Source organism: Octopus sinensis, linkage group LG15, assembly GCF_006345805.1.
Source record: "Octopus sinensis linkage group LG15, ASM634580v1, whole genome shotgun sequence".
Lineage (NCBI taxonomy): Eukaryota > Metazoa > Mollusca > Cephalopoda > Octopoda > Octopodidae > Octopus > Octopus sinensis.
In genome coordinates this window covers 25,056,995-25,081,166 of record NC_043011.1, presented here as the reverse complement: position 1 = coordinate 25,081,166, position 24,172 = coordinate 25,056,995, and the positions used below count along the sequence as shown (strand labels likewise).

At 36.3% G+C, this 24,172-nt stretch overlaps 1 protein-coding gene across 3 annotated transcripts in view; it reads left to right on the top strand.

The window, feature by feature from the left end:
• The window catches only part of LOC115219876 (KICSTOR complex protein SZT2), a 201,426-nt gene that overhangs the window by 11,904 nt on the left and 165,350 nt on the right, over positions 1 to 24,172 (top strand). For all 3 annotated transcript variants that reach the window (XM_029790174.2, XM_029790175.2, XM_029790173.2), the window contains exons 3-18: positions 839 to 1,018; positions 4,616 to 4,693; positions 4,923 to 5,015; positions 6,216 to 6,350; positions 8,810 to 8,990; positions 10,298 to 10,518; positions 11,445 to 11,590; positions 12,811 to 12,965; positions 13,774 to 13,870; positions 15,273 to 15,407; positions 16,540 to 16,665; positions 17,975 to 18,040; positions 19,097 to 19,315; positions 20,787 to 21,155; positions 22,714 to 22,938; positions 24,039 to 24,117. In XM_029790174.2, the coding sequence (XP_029646034.1) occupies positions 839 to 1,018; positions 4,616 to 4,693; positions 4,923 to 5,015; positions 6,216 to 6,350; positions 8,810 to 8,990; positions 10,298 to 10,518; positions 11,445 to 11,590; positions 12,811 to 12,965; positions 13,774 to 13,870; positions 15,273 to 15,407; positions 16,540 to 16,665; positions 17,975 to 18,040; positions 19,097 to 19,315; positions 20,787 to 21,155; positions 22,714 to 22,938; positions 24,039 to 24,117 (2,505 nt within the window). The remainder of the gene's footprint in view (positions 1 to 838; positions 1,019 to 4,615; positions 4,694 to 4,922; positions 5,016 to 6,215; positions 6,351 to 8,809; positions 8,991 to 10,297; positions 10,519 to 11,444; positions 11,591 to 12,810; positions 12,966 to 13,773; positions 13,871 to 15,272; positions 15,408 to 16,539; positions 16,666 to 17,974; positions 18,041 to 19,096; positions 19,316 to 20,786; positions 21,156 to 22,713; positions 22,939 to 24,038; positions 24,118 to 24,172) is intronic.

Here is a 24,172-nt window from a genome sequence, read left to right as displayed (position 1 = left end):
GCAAAAGATAGATAAAAGTATGAGAGAAAGAGCTAGAGTAGAACAGATTTCTTGTTACATGACTGACTACTCACAATTTTAGAAGAAAAGGTAGGAGTGATTAAATGGAGCTTATCATCATCATCATTTAACATCCATTGTCCATGCTGGCATGGGTCGGACAGTTTGACCAGGGCTGGCAAGCTGAGGGGGCTGCACCAGACTCCAGTCTGATTTGGCATGGTTTCTATGGCTGGATGCTTTTACTAGTGCCAACTGCTCCAAAAGTGTAATGGGTACTTTTACGTGCCACCTGCACAGGTGCCAGTTACATGACACCAGTATCTACCATTACTATGATTTCACTTGATTTGATGGGTCTTCTACTCAAGCATGGCATGTTGTCAAAGGTCTCAGTCATATGTCATTGCTTTCGCGAGGTCTAATGCTTAAAAGGTGCTTTTTACATGCTACTGCCACAGGTGAAAGTTACATGACATTGACATTAGACACATTGCGTCCATGAGGCCCAACACTCAACAGGTGCTTTTTATGTGCCACCAGCATGGGTGCCAGATGCCTCCTAGAGGCCCAACACATGACAGGAGCTTTTTACATGCCACTAGCACGAGTGCCAGGTATGCAACATCAGCATCGGCCACATTGCCTCCATTAGACTCAAAAAGTAAATAAATATGTAAATGTCTGAATTTTCCAATCTATTCTAGTATTTTAAAAAGTTGGTTTTCATATTCATAATGGAACTTTTTCATGTAATTTAAAAAAAAAAAAATTAATGTTTGATATTTATGTTAGTCATTTTAAAAAATGTGTAACAATTTTTTTCTTTTACTTCAAGTCTGATTTATCATCAGAAGAACTGATAGTATTGTCTGTGATCCCAGAGAAAAGCTATGTCACCTTCCAGCCAGGCAAAGAACATTCTTTCAAGCTTACCACACGCACCAAAGTGATTTTCATGTCCACACAGTATAGAATTGCATTCGCCCTGGATCTAAGCCCGTCTGTGTCCTCTTTGGTAAGTTTTTCGTTTTTATTTTTCTAATTGTGATGTTGCAATTATCAAGTATTAAATATAATGTTGTATTAAGTATAGCATAGTATTAAATATAAATTGGTGTTGTAGGAACATTCTTCATTATAAGGGTTTCAAATTTTGGGGGAAGGATTAAATTAATTACATCAACCCTAGTGTTCAACTGGTACTTATTTTATCAACATTGAGAGAATGAAAGGCAAAGTTGACCTCTGTGGAATTTGAACTCAGAATGTAAAAACAGACAAAATGCCACTAAGCATTTTACCTGGTATACTAATGACTCTGCCAGCTCGCCGCCTTAACATTCTTCATTATATTGCTGAAATTATAGAAGCCCCAAATTGGGGCGGTGTTGAGTAATATGTTTGAATGATTATTTTAGAAAATCTATTTACTATGCAAGGGGTACTGCGTATTAATTTCATTGGAAAAGGAAACCAGCATTGCCAGACTTGGCTATCAGAAAAATATTCTTTTCTACTCTAGGCACAAGGCCCAAAATTTTGGGTGAATGGGGCCTGTCGATTAGATTGACCCCAGTATGCAACTGGTACTTAATTTATTGACCCTGAAAGGATGAAAGGCAAAGTCGACCTTGATGGAATTTGAACTAAGAATGTAAAGTCAGACAAAATACTGCTAAGCATTTCACTCAACGTTCTAACATTTCTGCTAGCTTGCTGCCTCATATTAAAAAAAAAAATTAAAATCAAATTTAGAAATGCTGTTGAAATGGCAATAAGATACATGAAGGTTTGTATACCATAGAGTAGAAGAAACTCAGAAAAGTCCCTGAAGTAGTTTTAATTTTCTGTTAGCTATTTCATTTCAGTAAATTATGTTTCAGGTGTGACTTGCAAAATGCACTGATATTTAGAAAAAGTGAGTATTATTTAATGCGCTGCACCAGTGTAAGTATATTCTTGGGAGGAAAGTGTAACACATTCACCATTTCTGTTTCAGAACAATTGTAAAATTTGTTTTTTATATTTTATATTTTATCTTTTACTTGTTTTATTGTTTTAGTCATTGGACTATGGTCATGCTGGGGCACTGCCTTGAAGGGTTTAGTTGAACAAATCGATTCCAGTGCTTAGTTTTAAAATCTGGTACCTATTCTATCAAGCTCTTTTATCAAACCTTGGAGTTAAGGGGATGTAAACAAACCAACACCAATTGTCAAGAGGTGGAGGAGTCAAATGTGCCTTCAACCAGATTCCTCACAGGCAAGACACATAGATATAAAATCTTCTAGGAAGGTAACAGTGAAGGGGTAGGTGGTGTGGGCATACTTCTTGCAGAGAAATGGGTGGATAAGGTCATAGAGGTAGTCAGAGTTTGTGATAGAGTACTTAAGCTCAGGCTAGTCTTGCAGAGTAGTATAGCAACAATTATCTCTGCCTATGCCCCACAAGCGGGCCTACCAAATGAACAAAAGTTGAGTGGCAATGATCTCATCTTTGTGGCTGGGTATATCAGTGGGCATGTTGGACAGCAACCTGGTATCTTCTGTGGTGTACATAGGGGCCATTGAATTGGTTCCCAAAACAAAGAGGGAACAAGGCTACTGGAGTGATGCAAATAACCTACTGATCCTCAACATCAACTTCAGGAAGTCAGCCAGCCACCTGATAACTTAGCAATCAGGTGACTATGCTAGCCAGATTGATTTCATTTTCACCTGAATGAAAGACCCACCCTGAAGAATGTATCCCCCAGCATAGACTAGTCATTAGTGACTTTAGACTTCAGACCAAAGGATACCAAGAAGCAGACCAATCTGGTAAAGAAGGAATTGGAAGCTTAAGGACACCTCACATGGTCAGAGATCTAGGGACGTCCTAATTGAGAAATTTGATGAGAGGGAGGAGAAGCTACAGACTTGTGACATAGAGGGCAACTGGAAATTCCTGCAGGACAGCTTGTTGAGTGCCACAGACCAAATCTGCAGCTGGTGCAAAGTCCCATCCAGACCTAGGGTGACGTATTGGTGGACTGAGGTTGTAGACCGGGCCATTAGAGCAAAGAAACAGGCCTAGAAGAGTGGGGGAAGCAGGGAACTGTATCAGATAGCTAGAAGGGAAGCCAGGAGACAGGTAGGTATATCTAGAAATATTGGCAGTCATAGTAAGTTACAGCCAGGAATAGATATTCCTTTAGCCCTTACTGTGTGAGAGTTATGTACACTCATATTTGTGCATGTGCACTTGAGACATAGGAACCAAGTTAACTTGTTTTCAGTATTGGGGTACTTTCCAGAACTGAGTACAATAAATAGTGAATATGGATCAAAAACTTGTAGTTATTATTTGTGTACACAACTTGGGGATATCAGCCCTGGCCCTGGCACATAAAAAGCACCTTTTGAGTGTTGGGCCTCACGGAGGCAATGACCGAGACCTTTGGCATTATGTCTTGCTTGATAAGAAAACCTATCAAGCTGAGCAAAATAGCAGTCATGGCAGATACTGGTGTCATGCAAATGGCACTTGTGCTGGTGGCATGTAAAAGAACCCATTACACTCTCAGAGTGGTTGGTGTTAGGAAGGGCATCCAGCTGTAGAAACTCTGCCAGTTCAATATTGGAGCCTGGTGCGGCCGTCTGGTTTCCCAGCCCTAAGTCAAAATCGTCCAACCCATGCTAGCATGGAAGGCGGACATTAAACGATGATGATGATGATAATTCAGTATTTTCACATTTGTACTCAAAAATAAGAAGCATCACAGAAATCCACATTATAAAGGATTTGTGGTTGTAGTATAATAAAAAGTAAGGCTAGTGAAATAGTTAACGTAGTAGAATAGTAGAGAAATGTGCAAGAATTAAGATGGAGGACACAGGAAGGAGTTCTCAATGGAAAAACTTTGGTATGTGTAGTGTAGGTGTGGTTTTAACAGAGGAGCAAATAAGAAAAATGGCAGAGTAATTAGACCCAGATTCAGTGAATAGTAACTTTACACTATCTATGATCTCTGTTTGAGGTCTGAGCAAAATGTACTGAGAGTGTTGCTATGGTGATGGAACTAGATTATGCCACTTGGCACAGATTGACCTTGAACCTTGTTGCGCATGTACACTAAGTTATAATGTTCTCGCTCACTTCCATTGTTTACAGCAGTGCTTGGAAGTAAAATGTATTGATTGTGGTCATCTCAGTACACCCCAGAGCCTCCATCAGTGACCATGGCAGAGAAAATATGTGGCGTGTGTGTGTGTGTGTGTTCAAATTCCACCGAGGTCGACTTTGCCTTTCATTCTTTCAGGGTCAATTAAATAAGTACCAGTTACGCACTGGGGTCGATATAATCGACTTAATCCGTTTGTCTGTCCTTGTTTGTCCTCTCTGTGTTTAGCCCCTTGTGGGTAGTAAAGAAATAGGTATGGTGTACAGTAGTCACCTGTAAGCCATTCCAGTCTCGGGAAATAAATGATAATGAAGAGGCAGAGGAGGATATTTAAAGTATATCTTATCGAAAGATGGTATTGTGCCATAAATATTTTCCTTAGAAACTCCTCAAAATATTTGTCTGAATTGAACAAATTAATGGTATTTATTTTTCATTTATCTATTTTAGGATTTATGTTCAGGTCGAGTACTGTGGGATGATGTTTACACTTCTTTGAAGAACTGTCTTACTGGTTTAGTACAGCCTGTAAGTAGATTTCAATAATTATTTCTTAAAGACAACTTTATATGTAAAACACACACACACATGCACACACATACACACACACACACTCTCTCTCTGAATTTTTTTTCACTGAACTTGCTTCAAGAAACACAGGATTATAAAGACAAGAAGTTAATTTATAATTATTTTTTGCCAAAGATCTTAGTTGTTTGGATTAAAACTTGAGATAGGATCTTTTTTCTTCTTGCAGTTTTGTTCACCTGGCTCAGATCTAGCTCTGACTCCATCTCTTTATGTGACAGTTGTTGCTTACACACCATTAATTGCATGTCGCAATAATTTCGTAAGTATTCAAATATTTATTCAAAAAATCTTTTGGCATTGTATTTTATTTAACTGATATTTCATTTTGTCGAATGAGAAAAGACAGTTGATTTTTTTTTTCATATTTGAGAGTAACTGTTTTTTTTTAAAAGATGTATTGTTTTCCTACTTCAATATATTCACTTGTCTAGAAAACATGAAACCTATTGACAACCACATAAAAGCACCTATGCCAGTGTCACATAAAAATACTCATGCTGGTACCACATAAAAGCACCCAGCACACTCTGTAAAGTGGTTGGTATTAGGAAGGGAATCCAGCCATCAAAACCATGCCAAAGCAGACATTGAACCCTGGTAACTCTTCAGCTGCCCAACTCCTGTCGAGCCATCCAACCTATGCCAGTATGGAAAATGAGCATTAAATGATGCTGATGCTGATGATGATGACAAACTGATGCAGTCAACAAAAACTACTAAGATTTGAATTCATGACCATAGGTCATTGTCCTGTACTGTAATCTCACACTCATAACATTAAATTAGTTGCAGTTTGAATGACTGCAACCTCTTTTATCTGTTCCAGTCACTAGACTGTTTGTGGCCATGCTGGGACACTATCATTAAGAATTTTAATCTAATGAATTGACCTCAGTACTTTTTTTTTTTAGCTTGGTATTTATTCTATTGGTCTCTTTTGTTGGACCTTTAAGTAATAGGGATGTAAATCCACCAACACTAGTTGTCAAGTAGTGGTGTGGGACACACACACACACACACACACACACACACACACACACACACACACAGACACACACAGACACACACAGATGCACACTCTGGGCTTCTTTCTGTTTTCATCTATCAAATTCACTTGGTTTGCCCAAGGCCATAATAAAAGACACTTGCCCAAAGTACCATGCAGTGGGACTGAACTTGGAACCATGCGGTTAGGAAGCATTGTTCTTACCATACAGCCACACCTGCGCATTTAGAATGATACAAATCAATTTATTTTGAAGTTTACAGGTAATGATTGAAGTTGAAATTTAATGAAAATAACAATTTACCAAATTCATTTGCATAAATGAATTAAGTTATTTCAATCATAATATTAATGTTAATTCTCATGTTATATTTCTTTTTAATGTAATTCAATATTGTGTCTCTCAGTTTTACTATTCATATTGAATTTTAGCTGTTTTTGTAATATTTATAGGTCTTATGTCAAGGAGTATTGGTTACAAGAAAAAACTTAAAAACCATTCTTGGTGAATTACATCGAATGCTCAAGGAGTTTGAGAATGCTGTTTCAAAACATTTTGCATCATTAGTAACTCTTCAAATGAATTCTGTGAGTGTAAAACATTTTAAATACTTTTTCATGTTCATCTTTGCTTAACCCTTTAACATTTAAACAAGCCATCTCGAACCAAAATATTCTACTGGTTTTATGTTTAAATTGGCGGCCAGATTCAGCCTCTCGCACCTAACCTACAATCTCATTCTAAAAATAAACAATTACATCATTGAAATCTAGGAGGTATGAGATAATGCATAATTAATTCAAAACAGTGTGAATGAATAAGGATTACATTTGACAGAGTGATCTGAATATTAAAGGGTTAATGTAATGAATTTATTTGGGTGGAAGAGATATATTGTTAATTCTATACAAGTTTTACAAATTGTTTTCCATCTTTCATGAGCCCTACGATTCATAAGGCTGGAGTTTAACCCATTTTCTATGGCATATAAATTACTGAGATTACATCACCCCTCCTGAATGGGATGCCAATCCATTGTAGGGTTAACTCTCCAACCATCTACAGCTGGGTTGATTGGAGCAACGTGAAGGGAAGTAATTTGCTTTAGAACACAACACACTGGCTAGTCCAGGAATTGAAACCATGATCATAAGATTGAAAAAGAAGTAATTTCTACTCTTCTCCTCTGGAAGCCATCTACTCGCAATACCAGAGGGCGCACACTCTCCTACCCTGATGTAATCTCCAGGGATACAGGCATCCAGCAACAGGACCTCCGTAATGCTATGATGGACCGTGAAGTCTGGCGTAACATAGTAAATTCCATTGTCTCGACCACTGTCGAACAATGATGATGATGATAAGATTGTGAATGCTACACCCTAACCACTAGGACATGTGCCTTCACTCACATTTGTTTAAAGAAGTTACTTATCAAATGGCTATAAACATGTTTTAGTGTTCAAGGTATTTAACTATTATTGTATGATATAACATCACATAGAAGCATTTTATTAGAATTACTTTGGTTACATAAAATACCAATATAATAATGTACCTTTGAATGACTGAAACATATTTCTATGCAATTAATTCTTTCTGATTTTTTTTGCACAATAGTAGCAGTTTCAAGAGGAGGTAGAAGTTGATTACTTCAACTCCCTTTGCTCAACTGGTATTTGTTTTATTGATTCTGAAAGAATGAAAAGTAAAATTGACTTAGGTGGAACTTTAACTCAGAATATAAAGCTAGAAGAAATGCCACCAAGTATTTCTGATTCCTTTGCAAACAATCCAATCCTTTCTACTATAGGCACAAGGCCTGGAATTTATCACAAAGGGGACTAGTTGATTTCATCAACCCCACTACATAATTGCTATGTATTTTATCAACTCCAAAGGGATGAAAGGCAAAGTTGACCTTCAAGGAATTTGAACTCAGAATGTAAAGACATAAAATGCTGCTAAGCATTTTCATTCCTATGCAAATAAGCCTTTCTACTGTAGGTACTAAGCCCTGAATTTGTAGGGTAGGGGGCTAGTTGATTACATCGACCACAGTACTTGACTGGTACTTATTTTATTGAGCCCAAAAGGATGAAAGGCAAAGTCGACTTTGGTGGAATTTGAACTCAGAATGTAAAGTCAGGCGAAATGCTGCTAAGCATTTTGTCCCACATGCTAATGTTCTACCAACTCACCACTTTGAACCTTGATGGGATTTGAGCTCAGAATACAAAAAGGCAGAAGGAATGATATTGCCAACTTGCAGTGCAGTATGGCCAAATGGTTAAGAAGTTCATTTTATAACCACAAGGTCCCAAGTTTGATGTCACTGTGTGGCATCTTGAGCAAGTGTTATTTTCTATAACCTCAGATCAGCCCATACTTTCTGAGGAAATTTGTTTGACATTCACTAAGTAGAAGCCTGTCAAATGGATTGTATCTGTAATTCATAAATCTAGCCTTGTTACACAGTGTCATAGTGATTTTATCTGAGAATTGTATTAAGGGCACACATGTCTGTGGAATACTCAGCCACTCACATGCTAAGTCAATGAACCTGGTAATTCACTTAATCAAACAACTGGAGTTTCACCATTTGTGATTATGCCATTTGGGATTGTGATATTTGGGATTATGACCCCCACCCCTATTTTGCAGACATAGTATATCTAGACATGTATTTCCAATGTTTTATATTTGTAAAGATGATAGGATCTTATTTGAGGGAGATTGGACTGCTATTTCTAGTAGGTCAGTAGACCATATAGGGGCTTGATATTTGCAAAAATTGATGGAAGAATGTTCTTTGAGATGCTTATTTTATTCATCTTTATTTTTTATTTGTTTTTATTTTATTTTATTTTATTTGGAAGGGCATCCAGCTGTAGAAATACTGCCAGATCAGATTGGGGCCTGGCACAGCCTCCTGGCTTCCCGGACCCCAGTCGAACTGTCCAACCCATCCAGCATGGAAAACAGATGTTAAACGATGATGATGATGATGATTATTGACTACTTTTCTTTTTCTTTTAATGTATAGCATGAGCTTAGTGAAGTTGCCTCTTTGAATGACATACCGTCTGTTGACACAAGAAGCCGCAGATCAAAATTGGATGAGCAGAAAGTTGAAGAACTTATATCCAAACCTGAACACGGTTTTGTTAATGTTCTCAGGTTTGGTATTTTGGCTCTACAGCTGTTACCAGAAAATGCATCAGCAGGTACTGTGAAGGAGTTTACTATACATTTGCATTTGTTTTTATAGAACTGAATTAACTGAAATAAAACAAAATTATGTAATTTACTGCTAGATCACCATTCTTTGCTTATATACATTGTAATTTTGAAGCTATCAAATCCTTCTCCTCTTCTTTATTGATGTTGTCATTATTGTCATCATCATCATTGTTTAATGTCCTCATTTCCATGCTTGCATGGGTCAGACTGAGTTTATAGAAATAGGTTTTCTTTGCTGACCCTCACCTGTTTGCATGCAAGGTAATAATTCCCCATGGCTGAACATGTTTGCGCAAAATATTGGAAATGAATGACATTCGTTTACAACAGTCACATGATGCCAAAAAAAAAAAAAAGAGAGACAAATAAGTGGTTGGTATTAGGAAGGGCATCCAGCTATAGAAACCATATCAAAGCAAACATTTGATCTTGGTGCAATCCTTTAGTTCGTCGAATCCTGTCAACCCATATCAACATGGAAAACGGATGTTAGAATGATGATGGTGTCTTCAAAGACACTATAGATTACTCATGTCAAGTAAAGGACTTGAAGAATTTAGCAACAACGTTTTTACACATAGTTAATTTTATATTTATGTATTTAATGTATCATTTTATGTTATTTTTGTGAGAGATAAAAGTATATTGTTAAATATTGTTAGGTTAATTAATTTGGCTAATATGAAATTTAGCTTATTTATATTCATCTCATCTCTACTATTGTTTCTCATCGTCATCCTCATATATCTCCTTCACTGCAAAACACCTGTTTCTGTCTCCTCGTTCCCACTTTAGTTTCTTGAATAGCTGGTACCAAAGCCACCTCCCTCTTTACTGTACCCCTACTGAGTGAAGGACCTCATTAGTGCTGGTGCCATAAAAAAAAAAGCACCCAGTACACACTATAAAGTGGTTGGTGTTAGGAAGGGCATCCAGTTGTATAAACCATGCCAAAGCAGACATTGGAGACCAACTTTGCTCTCAAGCTAGTCAGATTCTGTAATACCATCCAGGCCATACCAACAAGGAACGTGAATGTTAAATGACGACGATGATGATGACAAATTGTTAGTCGCGCAGAGATGATACCATTATTGTTATATGTTTTATTTTTAAGCTTTTACTTAAATATTTTTGTTGTTTTTAGATAATTTTTGTTTTAACCAAAAATGAATATACAAGTATAGCTTGATGTTAGGTTTATTCCAGGCTTAGAAAAATAAACAGTACTTAAATGTTGATAAGAAGCCTCATAATTTAATTTTCCATGATGGCTTTCTTTTTCTTTTAGGTATTGCAGTTGTCACTGATGGAATGGTTGGCCTTCCAGATGCCAGTATGTTTGAAGCTCTTGTTGCACAGCTCCGTAACAGTACCATCGCATGTTCATTTTTGCACATTGGATGCAGTCACCACAGTAACTTGTCCTTTGGACGGGTTCCACATACAGAGCTGATGAAATTTATTGCTACTGCCACATTTGGAGGTTATTTTGCAGTGTCACCTAGTGTTGTAAGTTATCTTAATATCTTGACCTCTTCCTTCTTTATCAGTGACTAAAATTCTCATGAGTATGAAGTAATCTTGATGTGGTTGCTCGGTCTGTTAGGAATAGCAGCCAAATTTCTCTCAAATTACACCCTACTGTCTGATGTAGTTTTAGGTTCATTTATGTCTGAATACAAGATGTAATGGTCACAGCTGAATTTCTTTTGGTCATAAGTTTGTTAGATCACGGTCAAATATCTTTATATATAAAAGTGAGGTTGTGTGTCTCTCCTACGATTTAGATTCCTAACTACTCCCACATTTTGCGGTGCAGTTTAACCAAAACCGGGTATCTTATAGTCGTGATTCATATCGAGCCCTTCTTGGTATTAGCGCGTGTCTACGATGAGTCTAAGATTTAAAAAATAATTTACCATCATTTTTTTCCATTTTAATGCATTTTTTTCGCTATTATATAAGGGAAGTAACTCTCTAAAAATGTCTACGATGAGTCAACGATTTAAAAAAAAATTTACCATAATTTTTTTTCCATTTTTAATGCATTTGTTTGCTATTTTTTGGCTATAACTCTCTAAAAATGCTTATATAGTTACAAACTCGAGCAACGCTGGGCGATACTGCTAGTTTAATATATAATGTTAAAATTCATTACTCCCTTTCATTTATTTTTCCCCATTTTTTTCAAAGAAAAAACAAAAAAACAAACAAACTATTGGTATGGGTTGGACAGATTTGAAAATTCTTACATTTATGCAATTTTCTGGAGTAAGAGTTTGTGTGTCATATATACCATCAAATACATATTTAATGGCATAAAAAGTTATTGATTTGACTTCAAGAGTTTGGTCAGATTTCATTATTTAGTTGTTACATGTTTCTGATGTACATAAATGATTCTTATATAAATTAATTTTTTTATTTACCTTTAGAAAAACTCTGGAAATGAATTGAATGTTTACCACAAAGCATTTTTCCTGTGGAGCTTTCAGAAAGGTTTAACAGGATTTGAAGTTCCAGATACTGGTTTGAATTGCAGACAAGATCATACATCAGGGCGGCCTTCTTGGGTTGGCAGGTACAAATATTTCATATTCTTCACACTGACATATTGATTTACTAAACATCGAAATATGCTTACAGTTTTTGCACTATTTCACAAATCATTACTTTTTAAAATCTCTCTCTCCCCCTCTCCCTCTGTGTGTGTGTGTATCTTCATCGTTTGACAATGAGGATTCAGTTATTTGAATAATTGAACGAATAACTGTCACTCTGTCAGTTACAATGATGAGAAAATCATCATCATCATCGTTTAACGTCCGTTTTCCGTGCTAGCATGGGTTGGACGGTTCAACCAGGGTCTGGGAAGCCAGGAGGCTGCACCAGGCCCCAGTCTGATCTGGCAGCATTTCTACAGCTGGATGCCCTTCCTGACGCCAACCACTCCATGAGTGTAGTGGGTGCTTTTTACGTGCCAGGGGAGGCTGGCAGTGGCCACGATGGGTTGGTGCTTTTTACGTGCCACCGGCACAGAAGTAAAGAGATAAAGACAATGGTTATTCGTAAGGCAGAACAAAGGAAAGCAAATATAAAGACAGATGGACTATAGCTTGAACATGTAAAAAGCAAGTATTTAGCACAAATCAGGATGTTTGCTGTGAAAAAAGCAACCTGACTCCCTGTTGTTTACAGTGACAAGTGTCCCAGTTGATGTAATCAACAGAACAGCTTGCTTGTGAAATGAACATGCAAGGGACTGAGCAGTCTACAGACACATGCATCCTTAACGCAGTTCACAGGGAGATTTAGCATTTTCTTTTTTGGTCAGCCCAGTGTGCCACACAGTGTGATTGAACCTGAAGCCATGCTTGCATCTATCAGTAAGCAGTAATTGTAAATGGAGTAAAGTGTATATCGTCCAGAGAGTGGACAGATCTGGCCTCTCACACCTACCCGACAATATCATTTAAATTATAAACAATTATATTATTGAAATCTCAAAGCTATGAGATAATTCATGATTAATTCAAAAGAATGTGAATAGATAAGCATTACATTTAACAGAGTAATCTGAATGCTAAAGGGTTAATCAATGAAATTCTTACAAAAAAATGGATGGAATATGCAATTCTTAAATTAGGTATGTTGTATCATAAAAGATATCATCAAATTCTTCACTTAATGGAAACTTGTATGGCATAAGGAATTTGATAAGAATAGAAACCAGCTGATAAGCAAATCCCTCAGACTGTTTGTAATTTTACATTACTGATTCTTTGCTTTGCTTGTTTGTAGGCTTTTGACCCATCCAGTTACGAATCAAGAAATCAATGTTGCACCAATGGTAAGGAAAAAGCACAAAGAGGTCAATCTCCAAACCACTATATCTGGAGTGCTGTCATTACGGTTGCGAGAAGGTTATACAATCAAAGAGGTGAACCTAATTAAAGGTATGTGGGGTTACTGATTTTCTATTTTATGTTAATGGTTTGTAAAAATTAATCCTGTTTGCCATTATTTTGTTAATAAAGTAAATACCTATCAGTACTAGAAAAATTGTCCTCCTCCTCCTTTAACATCTGTTTTTCCATGCCAGCATGGGTTGGACTGTTTGACCAGAGCTGGCAAGCTGGAGAGCTGCATCCGGTTCCTGTCTGATTTGGCTTGGTTTCTATATTTGGATGCCCTTCCTAATGCCAGCCACTTTACAGTGTGTGCTGGGTGCTTTTAATGTGGCACTGCCATGAGTTCTTTTATGTGGTACTGGCACAGAACTCTTGCAGGCCAATTCTCTTCACCAAAGGATATGGTCTTCCTGTGGAGGATGGGTCTTCGTGAGTACAGCAAGGCACCAGGTATCTTGGTTTTGTCAGAGCTGCATAACACATGTAAATATATACACTGACAAATGTACATATGGCTTTCATTAATGATATATGGGTTGATTCTTCAAGCCAAGTCAACTGGTGGAGATCAAGGGGTAGGTGAAGAATGAGATGGCTGGATAATATCCATGATCTTAGTCATGTTTGAGAATCCAATTGGAAATTGTAATGATGGTTGCTTCTGAAAGAACACCATGTGCTTAAGGACTCTACCCCAACAACTCTACCAGGAATAGTAAGTGAAGAGGGATGGATAGATGTAGTGTCTATTTTGTGCATGCGTGTGTGTGTTTGTGTAAAAATATATGGCTTGAATTTTTCATTTATGAATTTTTATTTATATCATATTTTTCTTGTTCTCCGATTCCTTAAGGTGAAAGCCAAATTGAAGTTCGTCTTTTGTTACCATGGAGGGAATATGCTCGCATTGAATACATTGCTACAGCATCATGGCCTTTGTCTCCCAACAAGTAAGCTAATGTCTTTATTTTTTTACTTGTTTCAGTCATTAGACTGTGGCCGTGCTGGGACACCACCTTGAAGAATTTTTATTTTGTAGTCAAATGAAGCAATCCCAGTACTTTTTATTTTTAAGCCTGATACTTATTCTGTTGCTCTTTTTTGCCAAACTGCTAAGTTACGGGGACATAAATGCACCAACACCAGTTGTCAAGCAGTGGTGGAGATCGAACCCTGAAACAAAGACACACATACACACAGGTATATAAGTGTTTGTATATATATATATATATATACACAATGGGATTCTTTCAGTCACACTGCATAGCTTCTTGTGCAAGTGTCTTCTACTATACATGTTTGAAATCTGTTGAGAATATATGATTATTTAAAATATCATGATGAGAGAATGGGTTAACTAAAGGGAGATCTAAATGACATGCATATATTTTTTTATTTTTGTAAGCTTGGTACTTATTCTATCAGTCTTTTTTGCCAAACTGCTAAGTTATGGGGTCCTAAGTACACCAACACTGGTTGTCAAGCAGTGGTGGGTGACAAACACAAAGACACACACACACACATGCCAGGATTCTTTCAGTTTCTGCCTACCAAATTCACTCACAAGGCTTTGGTTGGCCTGAGGCTATAGTAGAAGACACTTGTCCAAGGTGCCACGCAGTGTGACTGAACCTGGTACAATGTGGTTGGGTAGCAAACTTCTTAGCAAACAGCCACAACTGTGCCTAGCCAAGCATGTGTGTGTGTGTGTGTGTGTGTGATATGAGAGGAGAATGAAAGATAGTTGGAATAAATCAGCTACTAAGTAGTGTAGTAGTGTAAAAGAGTATCATACATGAAGAGAGATTCCAGAATTCATAATGGAACTAGAAAAGTAAAGCAATGGTTTGAATCTGAGTGTGTTGGACTGAAAATAGAGAAATTATCTTTAATATAATCTTTATTTTCAAGATATAAAATTAATATTTATCTCATGCACTGGTATAATAAATGATGTGTATATTTCTGTAGAGGATTAGAGTTATTGACCTAAGAAGTGAAGAAATAAGTCTTGGATATTCATGCCTTTGCTGTTAACCTTTAGCATGCTCAGGCACATAATGATGCAGTACGAGTTTTCTCCCCTGTAGCAGCTGGCACATTGTGTTGCATTGAGAGGGGAGAAAACTCATATGGTGACATGATGCATCTACAGCATGCTAAAAGTTAACACCATAAATTCAGTGAAGTGAAATAACTACTAGGAATGGAGACCATATAACAGGCTTTATTCACCAAGAACTATTGTACTATTTTTTTTTTAATATTTCATGACTTGAATTATCATTTCCACTTGTATTGTTATATATGTATTTTGATATGGAAATGATATTTTTTCTATTTCCAATTTAGGCGTTACACTCGTGTAGAAATAATAATTGAAGGCAGCTATGATTTTCTTCATGAGATGACTTGTACTGACAAACGCCCTTCCAAAAGTCCATTCCGCACTGCTCATGTCAAAAAATACTGGCAATCTTTACAAAAGTGAGTTTAAAGACTATTTTATGCTTTTTACATTTACATTTATCAAAAGTTTGTTGGAAATGTTCCATTTTGAATTATTTTGTTTATAGATTTTGATAAACTTTGGTTAATGTTTAATATTAGGGAAAGAGATTTTACATTACTGCTTCATTCATCATCATTTTAATGTCCACTTTGTCATGTTTGTGTGAGTTGGATAGAGTTTATTGAAGACAGATTTTCCATGACTGGATGCCCTTCCTGTTGCCAACCTTCACCTGTTTTCGTGCAAGATAATAATTCCTCGTGACCTGACATGTTTTTCACAGAAGACTGGAAACAAACAACACTGCTTGTATAACAGTAATGCTTGTTTATAACCATCACGTGATGTCAATACAAGGGTATGCACACACACACACAAATATGTTTTTTTTTTAATCCTTTTCTGTCAAAGAGTGTAGGCTTGAAACATCAGAGTTTTCCATTCTTCCTAAACATCAAACTAATACACTTTCTTGTTCCCTCACCTGTCTTCATCTTTTGTTTTCTGTAAACTTTATATATATATATATATATATATATAATTGAAAAAATTGGAGTCAACAAGAAGGAGTATGGTCGAACATATATTTTCAATCACTACGTTTGTTTCTATGCAACATAGTTCTCCAGGCATGAAAGTGCTTGATTGTGCAACTGTTTCCCTGCATTATGAGATCTAGTGTTTCCTCAGGTAATATGTAAATATTGTCTCCATAAGTTCAAATTCTCAGCTACTACTACAGAGACAATATTTACATAACCTGAGGAAACACAACTAGATCTCATAATGCAGGGGAACGGTTGCATAATCAAGTACCTGCATGCGTAGAAACAGTCATAGTGATTGAAAATAAATGTACCATAACACCCTCAAGAGTTTCAGACCCCACTTCTCTGATTTTTCTATTGGTGTTCTCCTTCAGTTGCACCAGGGTCTCCTGTTTGTGTGTGTAGATATATATATATATATGTGTATATGTATGTGTGTGTGTGTGTATATATATATAATATGGAATTGGTTGTATTTGTAAATATCTTAGTTTCCACTAATTAAACTTTGATTGAAGACAGTGTTAATGTAATGACTTTGTTTTTTATTTCCTTTCAGCTTGATGCAAACAGACCAACTATTGGTTCATCTTCATTCTTTTTCCTCCAATGCTGTAAATTACACTGTTCCAAAAACACTAAAGAATGGATTGCCACTTCTACCAGCAGAATATTCTTTACAGCAGTTAGTATTATATTGTTATCATCATCGTCTTCACAATAGTTTAGCTTTCTTTAGTACCTAGTGACAAATTAACCCCAAACCTGTCTTTATCTAAAGCTTGGAAACATTATTAGGAAGCATCTTTTATCCTTTACTTGTTTCAGTCATCAGACTGCGGCCATGCTGGGGCACCACCTTGAAGAATTTTGGTTGAATGAATCGGTCCCAGTACTTATTTTTGTAAACCTGGTACTTGTATTGGTTCTCTTTTGCCAACTGCTGTGTTACAGGGATGTAATCACACCAACACCTGTTGTCAAGTGGTGGTGGGTGACACACAAATACAAAGACACACACACACACACATAGATATATCTATAAATGTATGACAGGCTTTTTTCAGTTTCCATCTCCTAAATTCACTCACAAGGCTTTGATCAGCCCGAGACTATAGTAGAAGACATTTGTCTAAGGTACCATGCAGTGGGGCCGAACTGGAAACCATGTAGTTGGGAAGCAAAATTTTTCTGCACAGCCATGCCTGTGCCTATGTAAATCAAATCAGTGGGACCCAGCATCTGTTTTGATTATACTCATAGTATAAGTTAAACAATGCAAGCCAATGAAACTTTTATCAGTTTTACGGCATTGATGTGTAAACTACACCAAAATGTAATATATATAGCTTGGTGAACTGGTTTAATGAGAGATCTGTGTTTTGGCCATGAACATACGAAAGAAGATACAAATGCTCCTTTAGCTTCTTATATGGTACTCTTTAACTCATCCATCAGCCGTTCTACTCTCAATTACATCTTTTAATTTAAAGGTCATCAGCCTTTTGTTAAATGCTTCTTTTACACATATTTTTTTGCACACTATCTGATTGTATTATAATTTGGATGTAATTGTAGATTTTCTAAGCAGAACTTTATTCAAGCAATCTCACTTCTGTAATGAACAAAATACTTCATGGAGTGTCTATGCTGATAATAATTTTAACGAAAATCTTAATTGCAATCTTCTGATTGATTATTGCTTACTTCCTTTTTAATTTGTAAGACTGAATTTATTTACATACATTACATTATGAGTTCTGTGAATTTATTGCCTTTAAATTTTCAGTTCTCTCTCTTTTTTGGCACATACCAATCTTCCATTAATAGCTGGATAATATTCTATTGAAAACTCTTTAAAGAAAAAAGCAATTGAGAAAAAATTTCAAAAAATGCTATAACGTATATTAACTCTTAAAAAATTATTTAAGCGTTTAGATTTCCAATTTTTAAACTCTGATTTATCTTTAATATTTTTTGTTCTAATTTTGCAGAGATCCCAGTTTAAATGAGCTGATAAAATTCTGGAATCCAATTGCCAGCTTAGACATCAATATATGGTTAGTTAGATATATTTCTTACAAACTGAAGTCATTTAACTAAAACAGTTTACACCTCTTACTTGCAATGTTTGCATCTTTTTTTCATTTTTTACTTATTTCAATCATCAAACTGTGACCATGTTGGGGCACCGCCTTGAAGAATTTTTACTCGAATGTATCGACCCTAGTGTTTGTTATTTAAAATCTGGTTCTTATTCTATCAGTTTCTTTTGCCGAACTGCTAGATTATGGGGATGTAAACATACTAGCACCAGTTGTCAAGCAGTGATGGCGCTGGACAAATAAAGATACACATATGAGTGAGTGGACAAACAAAAGAAGGGTACTCAACACATTAATTGAGAGTTACATGTATGGATCAAATGAATCAAACTGTTTTGATCTACATACATATATGTATTTATGTGTGTGTGTGTGTGTGTGTGTGTCTATACACACACCCACATGCACGTGCACACACACACACACACACACACACACATAAATACATATGTATATATAGGAGTGTGGATTTTTAAAAATCTTTCTGACTGATGTGAGTGGACATTAAAATCATGATGATGTGACCTGTTGTCATTCAACCCAGTCATATCCACCCCAAATATTTTATCTGTTTTAGATTTAAACTGGTCAGATTCAGCCTCTCCCACCTACCCTATAATGTCATTCTTAAAGTAAACAATCTCATAATTGAAATCCTAAAGCTACAAGATAATACACAATTAATTCAAAACAAAGTGAATAAAAAAGCATTATATTTGACAGAGTAATCTGAATGCTAAAGGGTTAAGTTCCTCATAAACAGAACATCTTGCTCTGTAGTTTGATGTGTGAATGCACTAAGGTACCTTACTTGAAAACAAGCAAGAGTTGTCAGTTGGAAGAACATCTAACCATAGAATTCAATCTTGAGAAGTCTTGTCCAGCACATACCAGCATGGAAAAAGCAGATATAGAAATGATAATGATGATGATGATAGGCAGTTAAGTCTAGAGACATAAAAGATAAATGTCTGAATAATTATTTTATTGTTTTATCTCTTTCTTTTCAAGGCAAAAATGGATGCACACACATCGAATCGGTATCATATTGCGGCATGATACTCCTCTGAAAAAGTACCTGCACACTCCAAATTCCAACGGCTACTTCCAGTCTGTACACTGTTATAAAGCTATGACTGCATTGAACAACATGTTGAAACACTGGTGCACATTTGTCTTGATGGAGAATCACTCTAACCTCACATACATGTACATAAAATTTAATAACAGGTAAGTGTACCATTCATTACATTGTCATTTTATATGGAGGCCAATATGGCTTGAATAAGTAAAACATCTGACAGCCTTGTCTCATGGGTATATTACCTGCTATAGCTTTCTGTTTTATCTTGTAGGAGATTGGCATTTCATCTGTTTAAGACTATGGAAGTGGAGTTAGTGATGAAATAAATATAGTTTATGAAGAAGAGATTTACTTCACTAACTTCATATGGAAAACTTACGATACAGTACTATACTGAATATGTTGAATTCTCTCAGATTATAGATCCTTATATTCCACATTTATGTTTACATGCTATGGCTAGGTGCAGGCATGGTGGTGTAGTCAAAAAGCTGTGAAGGTGTAAAAACATCATATCTACCCAGTGCTTCCCTGTAATGGACTGTCAATCCCATTGCCCAGCATCTTGGACAAGTGTCTTCTACTATTGCTCTGTGTTCATTAATACCTTGTGTGTGAATTTGGTAGACAGAAACTGTGCTTGAACTGTGTTCAAATTCTGCCGAGGTCGACTTTGCCTTTCATCCTTTTGGGGGGTCGATTAAATAAGTACCAGTTACGCACTGGTCGATATAATCGACTTAATCCGTTTGTCTGTCCTTGTTTGTCCCCTCTGTGTGTAGCTCCTTGTGGGAAGTAAAAGAAATAAGAAACTGTGTTTGAACCTGTTGTATATATATTGAGCATTCTAAGATAAGGTTTTGGCTTTAGAATATTCCCAGGGTTATCTCTCTTCAGTGCCTCCTATTAGGAAGGCTAAGGAGCCAGAAATGCATCTGAGAGTTCATTAGCGGAAAGCACTGGGTAGATATGATGTTTTTACACCTTTTACTGTAAGAGAGAATGCTTTCTCCGTGTGAATTTACCTTTAAAAGTTAAAATATGTTACAAGCATATTTTGATAAACCTAAAGTTCATTTATTTCTCATCACTGCTTAGTGCTGATACTATTGTGTTTATTCTGAGTAGAAATGTGTGTGTCTTTGTGTTTGTGAATGTTCTCCATCATCAATTGATGACAAGTGTTGGTTTGTTTACATCTCCGTAACTTAGTGATTTGGCAAAAGAGAATGAGAAAATAAGTTCTCAACTTAAAAAAAGTAAACACTGGGGTCAACTATTTGACTACAACTGCGGCCCCAGCATGGCCAGAGTCCAATGAGTGAAACAAGTAAAAGAAATATGTTCTAATAAAAACCTCAAAGTATCTATTTTGTTACTGTGGATGTTATGGGACTTCTTACAGTTGATAATATTACTAACACTAGTAAAATAAGCATTAGTAATATACTTGAGTTGATTCAGTTAATAATACACTCTCCCACTCTGCAAAATTTGCCTTTGTTTTCATTCAAAAGAAATTAACCTAAACACTGTACATACCACTGTGACTTATTGATGTTTTAAAAGAAAAATGTATTTTTAAAATTTATTTTTTTCTGTTTCATTTCATTAAAGTGATTCTGACAAACCTCCAAGCACATTTTATATACTACGTGTAACATCAAAACCACCTTGTTTGGTGTTGCGGCTTGCATTCCTTGGTGGAACAGCTGGACATGAACGGCATGCAGTTGTAGCCGAACTAAGAGAAGAAATCCTCAAGTTGAAACTCCCAAGAGGACCTCATAAATCCTCTGGCTTGCGGTTATCTCTTGAAAGGAGAAAACAAGTCCAAGGCATACCATTGGATTTAACCAACCAGAAAGAGGATGACCTTTCCAGTGCCAAACCATCCAAAATGAGTACTCAGCTAAACAGAAAGCAAACCACAGAAGTCAAATGTTGTGTTGTGTTGAGTAAACCCGTGGAGAAAATTTTAATCAGGTTAGTTTTCTTATTTATATTTATTTATATATTCCTTTGTTCTTTTATTTGTTTTAGTCATTGAACTGTGTCCATACTGGAGCATCAACTTGAAGGGTTTTCATCAATTGTATTGGTTTCAAATTTTGGCACAAGGCCTGCAGTTTCAGGGTCAGTGGTAAGTCAATTACATTGATCCCAGTACTCAACTGGTACTTATTGTATTGACTCCGAAAGGATGAAAGGTAAAGTCAACCACAGTGAAATTTGAACTTAAAATATAAAAGCAGATGAAATGCTGCTAAGCATTTTGTCCAATATGCTAACGATTCTTCCAGTTCACTGTCTTTATTGACCATATTGAGTCCAGTTCTGACTCTCATGTTTGGTACTCATCTTAATCAACCCTATTGACAACCCGCTAAGTCATAGAATATGAACAAAGACGGTATTTTTGAAAGTGGTATCAATATAAAGACAAACATAGAGGTAGACACATACACATATTCATGCATGCATGCTCTCTCTCTCTCACACACACACACACACACACACACACTGGGCTTCCAAGGCTTTAGAAGACTCTTGCTCAACACACATACATAAGATGGTATGATGGGCTTCCTAAGGCATTGGTCAGGTCAAGATTTTAAGAGAAGACACTTCCCTAACACACACACACACACACATAGTGTACTCCCTAACACATTTGTCAGTCCAAGTCTTTAGAAGATGCTAAAAACACCACACTGAACCTGAAATCATTTGGTTGGAAAGTGAACCTGCCCCTACATAAATAAATTCTAAACATTTTTTTTTTGTCATAGGGGGACTTAATTTGTTTAATATTAATCAATTGAATCTACTTTTGGTTCTGTGATACAAAACCTCCCATTATTGTTAAAAGTTTCATGTGCACATTAATACCATGATACATAATTTTATGTAAGAACTTTTTGCCAAGATATCTTCCTATCATCATCTTAATAAAGAAAAAGGTAATTATTTAACTAAATTCCTGTATTAATTTTGAATTAATCGAAACAAAAATTTCATGAGAAACAAGGTCCTGAAAGAGTTAAGGTAACCTGTTTTCTCTTTCAGTTAGTTTCATAATTGAAGGTGTGGCTATGTGGTTAAGATACTTGTTTCCTAACCATGTGATCTTTGGTTCAATCCCGTTGTGTGACACTTTGAATAAAATGTTTTAATGTAGAGGAATCTAGTTAAATCACCGTGGAGATTAACCCTTTAGCATTTAGATTATTCTGTCAAATGTAATGCTTATTTATTCACATTGTTTTGAATTAATCATGAATTATCTCGTGGCTTCAAGATTTTGATGATCTGATTGTATATGTCTAGAAGACATTGTATGGTAGGTGTGAGAGGCTGGGTCTGGCCAGTTTGAACCTAAAACAAGTAGAATATTTGAGCCAAATATGACTGGTTTAATGAAAATACATAAATATAAAGTTTTAAAATTAATTTTCCCATCTCGTTAATATTATAGTCACTGATCTTCCGACATAAAAAAATGCAAATTAATAATAATTCATATAAACTTTTTTCTTTTCAGATATGAAAGAGTTCCTCATGATCTAAGTGTTGTGGACGATCCAGCTCGTGAGATTCCTCGTCATACATCAGATGCTGCTGAGAAAGCCAGCCGTTCAGTGGCTGCAATGTTCAACACAATGTCACGGTACCTCTACCACAGGCGATGGATTTGGAGTATCCAGCATGGTCGTGTACCTTTAATGCCTACACCTATGGTGGGGCGTATGTTGTCCACTTTGGCCAAGTTAGTCTTTTATGTTTTTTTTTGTTTTTTTTATTACTTTACTACTTTGTCTTTCATCTTTTGGGAGCCCATAAATAAATTTCTTGTCCAGAACATTAGATTAGTGGGATTTTAAAACATCCTGTTCTGTGCATTCTAAATTTGCATCCCACTTCCTGTTGCTGGTCAACCACAAGATTCAGATCTTGTTAAAGTGTAGTGGCTTGTATGCCTCAATGATATTAAGAGCTATGCCATTGACATGAAAGCTCTTACCATGCTAAACAGTTCAAAGGATAGAGGCTGGACTAATGTAAAAATAGGTTTCTGTCAGGCCAACACTCCTACCTAGCAAAAATGCTAAGTTACAGAAGTAGCAGTGATATTACAAAATCAACAAGATCTGGCAATCAGATTGATCAGCTGAGGTGCTTGGAGACTTAATGGACTTCTTAAGCTTGTCCTGGTTTTTGTTGAGTCTTGTTGGACTCATTTTTTTCTCCTTATCTCTCCCCTATGACAGAAGGTAGGATTTGGATTCAGGGCTGCACATAACCAAAACAGATGCTACAAGATATCTTGTCCAGAGCTTTGATGTTGAGGAAGTAATTTGCATGTCATTTGAAATATGATTTGCAACTTGGGCAAATGTCTTTAACTATAGCCTTGGAGCCAACCAAAGGCTTGTGAGTGGATATGAGAGATAGAAACTGAAAGAAGTGTCGTGTGTGTGTGTCTCCTTGTCTGGACATAACCATTGTTGTAAATGAGTGTCGCTGTCAGAGTGTCATTTGTTTCCAATATTCTGTGAGAACATATCTAGCCATGGGAAAATATATTGCCTTGCTTGGAAACAGGTGAGGGTTGGTGACAGTAAGAGCATCTAGCTGTAGATCTGCCTCAATAATCTCCATCCAACCCATGCAAGCAAGGAAAAGTGGATGTTGCAATGATGATGCTGTCACCATCACCACCACCATTGGCAGTCCCAACATAGGGCTTTATTTCTATCCGCAGTATCATAGGGCCTAAATGTTTAAGGATTAAATGTTTAGCAGAGTAGTTAGTCAAATGTATTGTTGGCTTGTTTTTAAAATATTTTTCTGTTTCCTTTATTTAAGGATTCGAACTCAGGAAGGTTTCCACTTTGCACTTACAACAATTGGAATCGTGAACATGGTTCTGGAAGTTGAAATGAAGGTAGGCATCATACAAATATGCATCTGCATTTTTCCTTCTTTTTCCCAACACAAGT